At 33.6% G+C, this 12,381-nt stretch overlaps 1 protein-coding gene across 5 annotated transcripts in view; it reads left to right on the plus strand.

Moving 5' to 3' along the window:
- Positions 1-12,381, plus strand: part of CASK (calcium/calmodulin dependent serine protein kinase) — a 385,645-nt gene that overhangs the window by 161,452 nt on the left and 211,812 nt on the right. For all 5 annotated transcript variants that reach the window (XM_006918246.3, XM_015594375.2, XM_015594376.2 and 2 more), the window contains exon 3: positions 3,292-3,397. In XM_006918246.3, coding sequence (XP_006918308.1) covers positions 3,292-3,397 — 106 coding nt within the window. The remainder of the gene's footprint in view (positions 1-3,291; positions 3,398-12,381) is intronic.

The raw sequence follows: 12,381 nt of genomic DNA on the forward strand, positions 1-12,381 counted from the left end.
TCAGAGACTCATGGACATGGTTTATAGACTAGTGGTTACCAGAGGTTAGGGGGTTGGGTGAGGGGGGAGGTAGACTAAGTAAAGGGGGTCAAATATGTGGTGACAGAAAGAAATCCAACTATGGGAGGTGAACACACAGTGTAAACATATACCTTACTGTTAAAGTGTACAGCTGAAACTTACTGGATTTTGTTAATCAATGTCACCATTAAAATAAATAAATAAATAATTTTTTAAAAGGAAGATGTGGTGCATGTATGCAATGGAATATTACTCAGCCATAAGAAGAGATGAAATATTGCCATTTGCAACAACATAATGGATCTTGAGATAATCATGCTAAGTGAAATAAGCCAGACAGAAAAAGTTGAAAACCATATGATTTCACTCATATGTGGGATATAAAACTGAAAGCAACAAACACAACAAACAGACTCATGGACATGACAGTGAATTAGTGGTTACCAGAGGGAAGGAAAGAGGGAAGAAGTAGATAGGGGTAACAGGGAACAAATATTTGGTGACAGTAAGAAATTTACCTTGTGTGGTGAATATAATGCAATACATATATAATACATATATAAGTGCATATGTATATATGTGACATTGAATCATTCACCTGAAATTCATTTGATTTTATTGTCACCCGAATAATTTTTAACAAAAAATATGAATAAATAAAAATTATAAAACATGGTATCTATGAAGTGCAATAAAGCAAAGTGCAATAAAACAAAGTATGCCCCTACTATTTTTAGTTTGCTATATCACCAAGGGATTATTATTACTTAATACATTTGCATCTAAAATAAACATTTTGAGTTTAATGTTCTTGAAATCTGTAGTTAGAATGCATATATAATGCATTTGTGTTTTTTAAACCATGATTTTCTATTTGAGCTTTTTAATACACCCATTTAATTGATAACCGGATTATGGAAAATAGTGCCACAATTATCCTAGTTATAAGCCATCTTTTGCATCATTGTTATAATTTCAAATATATTTTTATGTTGTTAGTTTTGTGCTTTTCAATAGGTGTTCTGATTTTAGTCCCTGAAATATTAGATTTGGTGACATTTAAATGTTTTATATCTTTGACATCAGAGTCCCCAGCAATTTTGCCATCATTTTGAGGGTAGGTGGGTGATAGAGGCTAGACCAGGAGCAGGGTCAGCCATAGACCAAGCAGTAATGTTCAAGTTAAATGGAGGAGTCTTCAGAGCATTCGTGTTTACTTTCAATCTTTCAGTATAACAAATATGGCATATGGCAAATGATGAGTGTGGGGGCTGAAAAACCCTGTAGTTACATGAAAGGGGCAAAATAAAAAATAAACTGAAAACAGGAGAAAAGAATAGTTTTCACTGTGCCAAACACTAAACCTCTGTTTACTTCTTGACTCCAATGTCAGAGCTTTGAGTTAAAATCAGCTTTTACATCAGAATAGAAAGAAATGGAAAAAGAAACTAAGGTAAAAACAGAAGGTACCTCTGATCTCTTCCTTTACAGTGAACACTGAGCCACCTTACCCCCTCAGCCTCATAGTGCTGTCTTCCACACAATCTTTTCACATTCATTTCTCATTTGAATCTTACCACTGCTCTCTGAAGTCAATTAAGTACACTCTGCAGATCCAACATCACCTATTGCCTTCCCCATTTCATTTGGAGTAAGTTAGGCATTTGTAGAGGTTAGCAGTCAGCTGGCATATAGCAGTGACTGAGGCAGGACCAGCACCAAGTTTTGGGACTCCAGATCCTATGGGCTTTTCATCACTGCCACTTGCAAGCACACAGAGTGTTACTTTTAAAACAACAGCAAAAATAGACAAACAAATCAAACCTCCTTTGACCTGCTATTCCTTTCCTACTGCCAGATTCTTCTAATCTGATCATGTCTAAACCAGGCATCGAGGAGCTGGAGAAGCCAGGGCTCAAACCTACCCCTTGTGATAGCTATGTGATCTTGAACACATCTCTCAGCCTGTTTCCTCATCTGTAAAATACTTATAAATGGTTATTGAGACAGTATGTAACAATGACTGCATTAAGTAATTAGCACAGTGAGAGACATGATAAATTTTAATTTATTATTACATAACCGTCTCCTGCATACTGACCTCAAACCTGACTTCTCCGCAGAATTTAATCTTGCCCAGAATGCTAATGGTCTTTTCTGGCTGAATCACAACAGCCTTTTCTGCACTTTCTCCAACTACTTGAGTCTTAATTCTCTCTATTCCCTTCACTTTCTTAATATTGTGTTATTGATTCTTCCTTTCGTGGGAGCTTCTCTTTTGTCTGGTTAACTGACTTGTTTTCCTCATTCTACCTTTTACATAAGTCTTCTACAGTTCCCTCTGCAGCCATTGATCTTGTTGACAAGACTAAGTTAATTAATAAATCAGAGAGGAGATAATGTTATCTCTTTTGCTTCTTTACCTGTCTGCCTTCTACTTCCAAATATAAAAATGTCATATTGGATTTTATTCATCTGCAAACAGATAAAATTCCAGCGCTGTTAACACAAGAAGGCTTTAATTATCCTGTTCAATGTAGACATGGCAAGCAATACCTATATCCAAACTGTTTTCATGTGATGATGATGATGACGATGATGATGACAATGATGACAATGATAACATTTTTATTTTCTAAATTAGTATTATAGAGCTTACACACTTGTCTTACCTATGTTATCTGAATTTATTTTTCAAAATAGCACTGTAGGTAATGTCCTGAATCATCCAACACATTTCATAGATGATATAAAAGAATTTCTAACTTTGACACTGGGAGTAGTGTCTTCTCAATTTAAACTATACTTTTTTTTTTGCCCCCTATTCCATATAGCTTCCCTGATGTGTGTCTATAAATGCTAGATTTTAGGCTAAATAATAGATAACATACTCTTGTCCAGTTTAGGGAAAACTAAGAAAAAGAGGTAAAATTCAAAACAGCAAATTGAGTTACTTATTAGCAGATCAAGAAAGAGTTGTAAATTTTAAAACTTGATTATGAGTTTGGGGAAAGTATTTGTGCTATTTACATTTTTGTTAATAAGAGCCAACCCTATAATGTATATAGATTTAAGCTGGCAAAAATATAGAAAAGTTATATTGTCAAAGATTTTAATGGATAATATGTTAGGCCTAGCTTAAATGGGGGATTTCATCTCTTTAGTTAGAGAAGTCTTCATGTTACCATAGATCATATCCATTCATTCATCATTCACTCTAATTGTCTTTTGTTCCTACCTAATAAAGTATGTTATATGTTTGTTTTGCAGATCTAAAGCGGGAAGCCAGTATCTGTCATATGCTGAAACATCCCCACATTGTAGAATTATTGGAGACATATAGCTCAGATGGAATGCTTTACATGGTTTTTGAATTGTGAGTGTACATTTTATTTTCTTAAGGGTTAAAGTTTTAAGCAATGTTGGTTTTGGATAATGCTCATACTTTTCTTTTACAATTTAACTATAGTTGTGAACTCATCTGTTTAGAAAGACCTAAAGTAACAAAAACAAAAGGATTATCTCATCTTAAGGTTCACAACAGCTAAGAAAGCAAACATTGGTCATATTTAGTTACCTTCACATTTTTAGCATGCTTTAGATAAGAGGCTCTAAAAGAAAAAGTTCAGAAAGATAGGAGGCCCCAAAATAGAAAATTCTGACCACAGGAGTCTTAGTGAAGAGGAGTAGGATAGAAGTAGAGGCCTCCATGTAACAGGCCTCTCTAGCAACTAAAAACAAGCAATAACAGACTGAATTTCCTCTTTTGATATAATCACCATATTGACGTGTAAAAGAGATTCCATAGATAACAGTGTATCTTGATTTCAGTAAGCTACTTGACATGTTTCTCACAGAATTATTGCTGGTAAGATGGAAAAATGTGAGCTAAAGATAGGATACTGGGGTAGTTTTATAGCTGATTGGATGATTGTGCCCAAAGAGATTATATAAAAGTTTATGGAATGACATCCTATTCTGTTCAAATTTTAATTAATGATTTTGATTAGGGTCTCTCACAAGCTGGTAATCATGGAGCTAGCCAGAGCTTAAGTCATTTTAAAGCTCCTTTGAGGATGGATCTGTTTCCAAGCTCACTCAGATGGTTGTTGGCGGTAGGCTATTGGACTGAAGGCCTTGATTCCTCATGAGCTGTTGGCCTGAGGCTGCCCTAGGTTCCTTGTAACTGGGTCTCTCCATAGAGCAGCTCATAACATGGTAGGTGGCTTCATCAGAGCCAGCAAGCAAGAGGGCAAGAATATAAACAAGACAGAAATCAATCTTATAATCTCATCTCAGAAATCATACGCCATCACTTCTGCCATATTCTGTTAGTTAGAAATAAGTCACTAGATCCAGCCCACACATAAAAGGAGAGGATTACACAGGGGTGGTGATCACTGGGAGCCATGTCAGAAGCTGCCCCCTACAGAGGGTTAGCTTATATATTGAATATCTCGATAAAAATTTTAAAATATTTTACAAGTTTGCAGCAAAGGAGCTGAAACAAAGAAAATGAAATTTAAGACCAGTTAATATAAACTCATTCATTCAAATATATAAGTGCAAGATTACTGTAAACTTAGTTGTAACTGTTTATGTGAAAAAGATGTAGATCTTTTAGTTAGTTGTTGCAACAGCTTTAAAAGCCCTGAATGGAACCTTTGGCTATATTAATTAGAAGTATACAGTATTCAGAATGAAGCCACACTTCCACTGAAATGTATACTACTCATTCTCCTGGAATGTTCATAATAAGCAGGATACTGCCATGCTACCAGAAAGGGATAACCAGAGTGGGAAAGAGCCTAGAAATTCTGTCACAGAGTCACAGCCTTCAAAATCTTTGTCGGCAAACCTAAAAGAATTTTGAAAACCACGTACCTCCTCACATATTTTTAAGTTGATTATAAAAACTTTTATTATGAGGTTCTAATTTTTGGTGTTTTGCATATTCCTTTAAATATATTTTCTTTAAAGCTGTAGAGCTGCACCTTTATCTCATTCAATTTTAGAAAATGTCTGTATTGTGACCTAAATGGCAAAACTAGTCGTCATTGTCAAACCAGTCAGCCAAATCAGACTCTCCTTCTGTCAGAAACAAATCTGACTTCATTTTTCAAATAAAATTAAAGTGTTAATAGACATCCCTGTGACAATCATGTTACTACCGATTTCTAATTATAAAACAGATAAGGCTTTGCCATGAATATATTGTCTGGATGAAATAAGATGGCTCTCCCCTTTTTTTCCCAAGCTCTCTCTTTTTCTCTCAGGGTTCTCTCCCTCTCTCAGGAAATTTGCATTTTCCAGTTGTCTCTTTGAAGCTAGGCAGGCTTCTCAGGATAGGTGAGTGGTTTGTCAGTTGAGATGGGTTCCTGTGAGGGGAGATGTAAAAGGGAAATCAGCAGACCACAGACTTGTTTTCAGATAGACCAAATTACGACAAGTGAAGATATGGAAATTGATTGCCTTAAAAATATTCTAGTCCCTTTGGGGACTTTGGGTACTCCTAGAGATACTCTAGTCCCAGTTTGAAGACCAATGACATGGAAGAGCTATTGAAAAGACTGGGAGGCTTTAGTTACCCAAGAATCTATTGGTTTTCTTTTTCTGCTAAGAGTCCTCAGAGCAGAAGCCCATGGTAGAACATAATGGATGTCTTCAGTTATTTGAAAGATGAATCTTAAGAGGGTTATATGTTTATCCAGTGTATGGTCAGGGTTGTAACTAGAATCAGCAAGTGGCAGGTAGATTTCACTGATAAGCAGAGAAGGCCTCTTTAATAATTAGACTAACTGTGTAAATGAAATGGGCTATCTCACAGAGTAAACATTCCTCACTAGAAATGCTCAAGCTGAAGCTGGATCCATCTAAGAGGCCTGAAAATAAGGTTTTAATTTTGGACTAGAGAGGGCCTCTAATGTCCCTTCCAATTTTAAGATAATTCTTTTAATCACTTCTTCTGGTTAAATTTTATTCTTTATTCAAGAAATCTGTTTCAGTCCATATTTTTATTCACTGAGAAAACTAAAAAAAATAGGTTTCATCATATAAATAGTAAGCATGGAAAGCAAAATTTAAAAATTTGCCTAACTTTCAACCTGTTTGCTATTTATTTCAAAAAGGTCTAAGTGACAGTATAGTAGAGAGAAGATGATCTTTAGTGTCATGAAACTTGGTTTAGTATCCCAGCTCTGTCGCTTTACTAATGTGACTTTGGCCAAGTCTTTTAGCTTCTCTCAGCCTCAGTTTTATTACCTTTAAAATCTTCATAAGATTATGAGAACTAGATGAGAAAACTATGTGAATTTACTTTTTGTAAAATGGTAAAGTGCTCTACAGTAGATTGAGCAGGTTAGTTTTAGTTTCTCAGTGTTGAATCTGTATGGGATTTTATATAGTTCATTTATATGATTCAGTTGTAATTGAAATAATTCATCAATGACTATATATTAAGATAAGACCTCATTAAAATTGCATATTTACCGGTCACCTAATCCCATTGTTAACCCAAATCACTAGAACAGGAATTTCTATTGAAATTTTTTAACCTTTTATTTTAGAAATTTTCAAATAAAAGCAGAATAATATAATGAACCTCAGTATACCTGTCACCCAGCTTCAACCATTATCAATATTTTGCCATTTTTTTTCTACCTATCCTTTGCTGTTGTCTTTATCTCCTGGAGATGTCAACTATAAATAATCCTATTATATGTCTGACAGATAAGGACTTTTAAAAAGATATACCATAATACGATTTTACCTAGCAAAATCAACAATAATGTCTTAATATCCTGTCATATTCAGTTGATGTTCCATTTTCCCTGATTGAACATGAATTTTAAAGGGCATATTTCTAAATTTAGAATCATTTTATTGGCTTTAGAGATCTGGAGTAGATTATAAATTCACAGTTAAAATAACTTAGTTATTTCTCAGAGGGCCAGAAACAAAATAGAAATATAAAGTTGTTCTTTTTTTATCATGATTTCTTATAAATTCACCCCAGTTTTTGGCATTCTCTTTAACCTTCTGAATTTAACACAGACAAAAGAACCCAAACCATCGATTATTGTAAGATTTTAGGTCTGTGGATCAAAAAGCAGAGCAGTAAATTTGTGTGTGCCTCCACCTACTGGCTAGGTAAGAGATTGCTTACCTACCTTCATGTAGATGGAGCTACTCCAGAATTAGTTCCATTTGTCTGGCAATAGAATAGAATTACCCCTGGTACATAGGTTATGCATAATCTCGGTCCTTTCCACAGTTTTCTGACATGACACCAATACATAGTGGACAAGGAACAGGGAAACAAATGAAATAAAGTCGGTTGACTTTGCAAATTTACAGGCTGCTCGAAAACAGTTCTTTTAATTTCAATGGAAAAAAAGGCTAGAACAAACAATATATTTAGATTATCAGTGAGTTTCTTAATATGGTATCCATATCTGTCTTTGCCACAGACTATCTATAACCAGCTCTCCCTTGTTTTTCCTAAACTGAAGTCATGTAATTATATGGCCTAATCATGTTGCATATTATGTTAGAAAATCCTTAGAATGAGTTGATACCAATTTAATTACAAATGGTTTATAAGTTTAAAGCATATTCAAGTACAGAGACTCTCAGAACCAGAATTTTAGGGTTGGAAAAGGTTAGAGAAATTATATTTCAAAACTTAGCATTGGAAAATCCTGGGTAGAGCTTATACAACAAGTATGCACCTAATCCCTACCCCTAGATATTCAGTTTCAACAAATCTGGGTCCCTAAGTGAGAGATCAAGAGAGATGATTGACTTTTAAAGTAGGAAAAATGCTATTTAGAGACTATGTTGTCATTTTCCCCAACACACATAGTAGGTTGTTGAAAATCTGCATACGTTTGCGCTATATCCGTTGCTTCAGGATTACACTTAAATTTGGACTTGCCTGTAGCAATTGGCTGAAATATATTTTAAAATGTAGGTTCAATTTTGAAGACAGGGCTTTGTTGCATTCCCCCCCTCATCCAAAATTAAACATTTATTTCTAAGTAACACATCCGAACTTGTCTTTAGTAGTGTCTGAAACTTGAATTAAGCTGTAGATCCTAAATTGACTGGCCAAAGAATTTGAATTACCCTATTATAGAATGATTACATATACCACAGGAATACTTTTACAGTAATTAAATATGGATTTAAAACACATCTGACCTGAAAACAGTAGTTTGTATTTTAAAATAATATTAGCAGTTTGTATTTTTGAGCTCACAATGGAGATAAATAGACTGAAGGTGCTTTTATTATTTTAATTTAATGTAATTTTTCTTTTTGGTCTGGTGTTTATGCTTGGGGAAGGGAGTATTTGTGGAATTCATTTATGCTGATAGAGTAGAACTGATTACTACTTACCAGCAAACTCACTACTTAGGGGAAACTATATTTGTTTCATATCAAACAAGAAGAACCTACACTGTAACATTTTAATTTATATGAAGATTTGTACATATTTTTATAGCTAGTCTTATCTAATGCATTTTGATTTTTTATTTTTATGTGTAATGATATAAATTACTATTCATTCAGCATATAATTATTGAATGCCTGTTTAAGTGCTGGATAATAGGAAATAGTTGGAAAATCTTGTTTGGTCCTAGTAAACATTAGAAACTTAATGCTTAAGGTAATTCAATAAGATACATAAAAAGACCTAGCTGGGTGCCTTTGTAGGCCTTTGATAAATACTAGTTGAAAGAAAAAAAGCTTCTGTATCATTACAAACATTTTAAAATTAAACATTTCTCTTGACTAGCTTTACTACTATATTAAATGTTTAGTTGCATTTTAGTTTTAAGAACTATGTGTCGTGGGTCCCCAAGACCACCCCACAGGTTTGATGATACCCTAAGAGGATTCATAGGACTCAGGATGTAGTCATATTCACAGCTGTGATTTATTACAGCTAAAGGACATAAAGCAAAATCAGCAAAAGGAAAAGGTGCATGAGTTGAAGTCCAAAGACAACAAGGCACAAGCTTCCAAGGGTCTTTTGCCAGCAACCAGTTGTGACAACACATGTGAAATATTACCAACCAGAGAAGCTCATGAGAGACTCAGCACCCGGGGTTTCATTGGAGGCTGGTAGATACCCTTTGCCTGGCAAATACCATCTTCGAGACTCCCAGAAGGAAAGCAGGTGTACAGGATAAATCATATTGTTTGCACAAATAGAGGAGACACAGTGAGCCACTCTTTTCAGTTAGGAGGGAAGGAACCCATCCAAGTTCCCAGATGCCAATTAAGAGCCAACGTTGTAAGCAGGCTTTTCAAAAGATAATGCTTTAAGTTTGCTGTGTTAACTCTTTTCTGCACAAACCAAAATAGAGATAAATAGAAAGGTTTTGAGTTGATAAACTCCAGGATCTGCAAACAAAATATAATTACCTGTAAAGAAAATTGCTGTTTGAGTTTTTTAAACTTTTAACTATAATTACTGTATCATTTTGAGTATTGAGAAAAATTTTTAGGTGTTCCAATTTTTGCATAAAACAAATTGTAGATTGAGATCTTATAGTATAGAATAGATTTTAAGCTTTGAATGCTACATTTGAAAAACTACATTCTAATGCCTACTATCTTAGAAATGCATTTGAAATTGTCACCCTGGTAAAAAATTTTTTGTATATGAAAGCTGATCTTCAACCACTAATATAATTTTGAATAAATTTACGTACCCATAAAATAGGAAGAAAATTTAATTAACTATTATTTAAAAGAAATAGTTTATTCATTTAAAAATAAAAATTATAAATAGTTTTTACTGTCAACAACTTTTACAATACATATACAAACTTAGAAATTATGGAAAATTATAATGACAAAAATAATATCATTTGCAAAAGTTAATCACAGTGAACATTTTAGAACATTTCTTTCTGCTTATATTTATCACAATTGCACTAAATTGAGATCATTCATATATTCAATTTTGTTTCCTTTTCACTTAATTTTAGGCATTTTGAAATGCCATTAAATATTTTTTAGATACAGTATTTTAACAGCCGCATTAAGTTGTCTAAACTGTATACATGTGCCATATTTAATTTAATAATTTCCCTATTGGGACACATTATTTTTATTTTTGCAAATTATTAGATACACTGTTTTCTGTTTTTCCTATTAGAAAAAAAATGTTATGATTAACAATATTCTTGTACATAATTATCCATTCACATTCCCCAATTGTTCTATTTCCTCAAAGTAAGTTCTTAAAAGTAGAATTACTGAGTAAAAGAATATATGAATATATATAAACACCTGCATCACATATAGAATTAATCTTCTTATAGGCCTTATAACATTTATAAAAATGCATTTGCAGAAGTATAAAACTTACGGGATAATAATTGTAAAATCAACAATCATATAACTACAACCCAGGTCAAGAAATTTAAAAATCTTTCAGCACCTCAACAGCCCTTGCTTTCCCCTTTCTGATCACATACCCATACCTCTCTCAGAATTACCTTTAATCTAGATTTCAGTGCCATGCTTTGATAGCTATACCATCCAAATAGGTATCCCTGAATAATAAATTCAGTGTTATCTGTCCTATTTAAATGGAATCATGCAGTACACACTCTTTTTCAGTCTGTGAGATTAATCTAAGTTGCTTTGTGCTCCATTTTATCACTATATAGCATTGCAGTGAACATTCACAATTTATTCATCTTAATGTTAATGGGTATTCGGGTTGTTTGCAGATTTGGCTGTTTTGAACAATGCTATTGTAAACAATCTTGTACATGTATCCTGGTACACCCTAGTACACATTCATGAGGGTATAGACCTATGAGTGGAATTGATAGGTTTTAGAATCTGTACAACTTCAGTTTTCCTAGATAATATCACGCTATTTTCTAAAGTAAATGTATAAGCTGACCCTTTACCTATTGTATATGTATCTCTAAGGTGATCCAAGTCCCGATTTTCCTGGCACTGCCTCTGTTTTAAAAGCCTGTTGTTGGTGCTTATTAACAGCACCTTCCTTTTAGTCTCATGATTGCTTATTACCTCTTCTTCACATTCTTGCTAATACTCAGCATTGTCAGAATTTTTATTTTTGCAAATTATTGTGTAGTAGAATCTCATTGTGGTTTTTCCTGATTACTCTACCCTAATTGCCACTTAGTGACCTATCTCTTTATTCTTAAAATAGTATCTTTTGATTAACAGAAGTTTATAGTTTTAATATAGTCTAAGTTATAAATTTTTCCTTTTATGGTTAGTGTTTTGTGTCTTGTTTAAGAAATGTTTACGACTCTGAGATTATGAAGATAGCCTCCTATGTTTTATCATCCATCTAGAATTGGTTTGGGGTACACTGTGAGTTAGCAGTCCAAATTCATTTCTTTCCATGTACATATTCAGTAGTCTCGGCAAAATTACTGAAAAGACTGCTCTGCTGTACCACTTTTGCCATAAATCAAGCATCCATACATGTGTGATTATTTCCAGGCTCTATCCTGGTCCATTAGCCTATTATCCTGGCATTGTACCAAAAACATTGTTTTATTTATGTTAGCTTTATAATAAGTCCTGAGAACTGGTAGAGCAGGGCCTTCCACTTTGTTCTTCAAACGTGTTTTGAGGGATGTACTTGTCTCTGCATCTTTCCTATACATTTTAGAATCAGATTGTTAATTTACACACACACACACACACACACACACACACACACACAACCTGTTGAGATTTTGCCTTGAATTATTATAGCAAATCTTAGCAACTTGAGAATAATCAACAGTTTACAATATTGAGTCTTCCAATTCATGAATATGCTGTCTATCTTCACATTTATTTAGATCTTTGGTTTCTTTCAGTAATGTTTTACCATTTGCACCAACATAAATGAACCTAGAGAGTATTACACTAAGTGAAATAAGTCAGAGAAAGATAAATACCACATGATTTCACTTATATGAGGAAACTAAAGAATAAAATAAATGAACAAACAAACTAAAAACAAACTCATAGATACAGAGAAGGAATTGGTGATTGCCAGCTGGGAGGGGGGTTGGGGAACCAGATAAAAAAGGTGAATTGATTAAGAAGTACATATTGGTAGTTACAAAATAGTCACAGAGATGTGAAGTACAGCATAGGGAATATAGTCACTAATATTGTAATAACCGTGTATAGTGCCAGGTAGGTCCTCAACTAATTGGGAGATCACTTCATAAATTATATAAATATTATAACTGAAAACTAAAAAAAAAAGAAAAATTGTTTTTAAAAGAAAAAAAATGTTTCATGCTTTTCTCTGCAGAGGTTATATACATCTTTTGTTAGATTTATTCTTAGGTATTTGCT

This window comes from Pteropus alecto, unplaced genomic scaffold (genome assembly GCF_000325575.1).
Source record: "Pteropus alecto unplaced genomic scaffold, ASM32557v1 scaffold28, whole genome shotgun sequence".
Taxonomy (NCBI): Eukaryota; Metazoa; Chordata; class Mammalia; order Chiroptera; family Pteropodidae; genus Pteropus; species Pteropus alecto.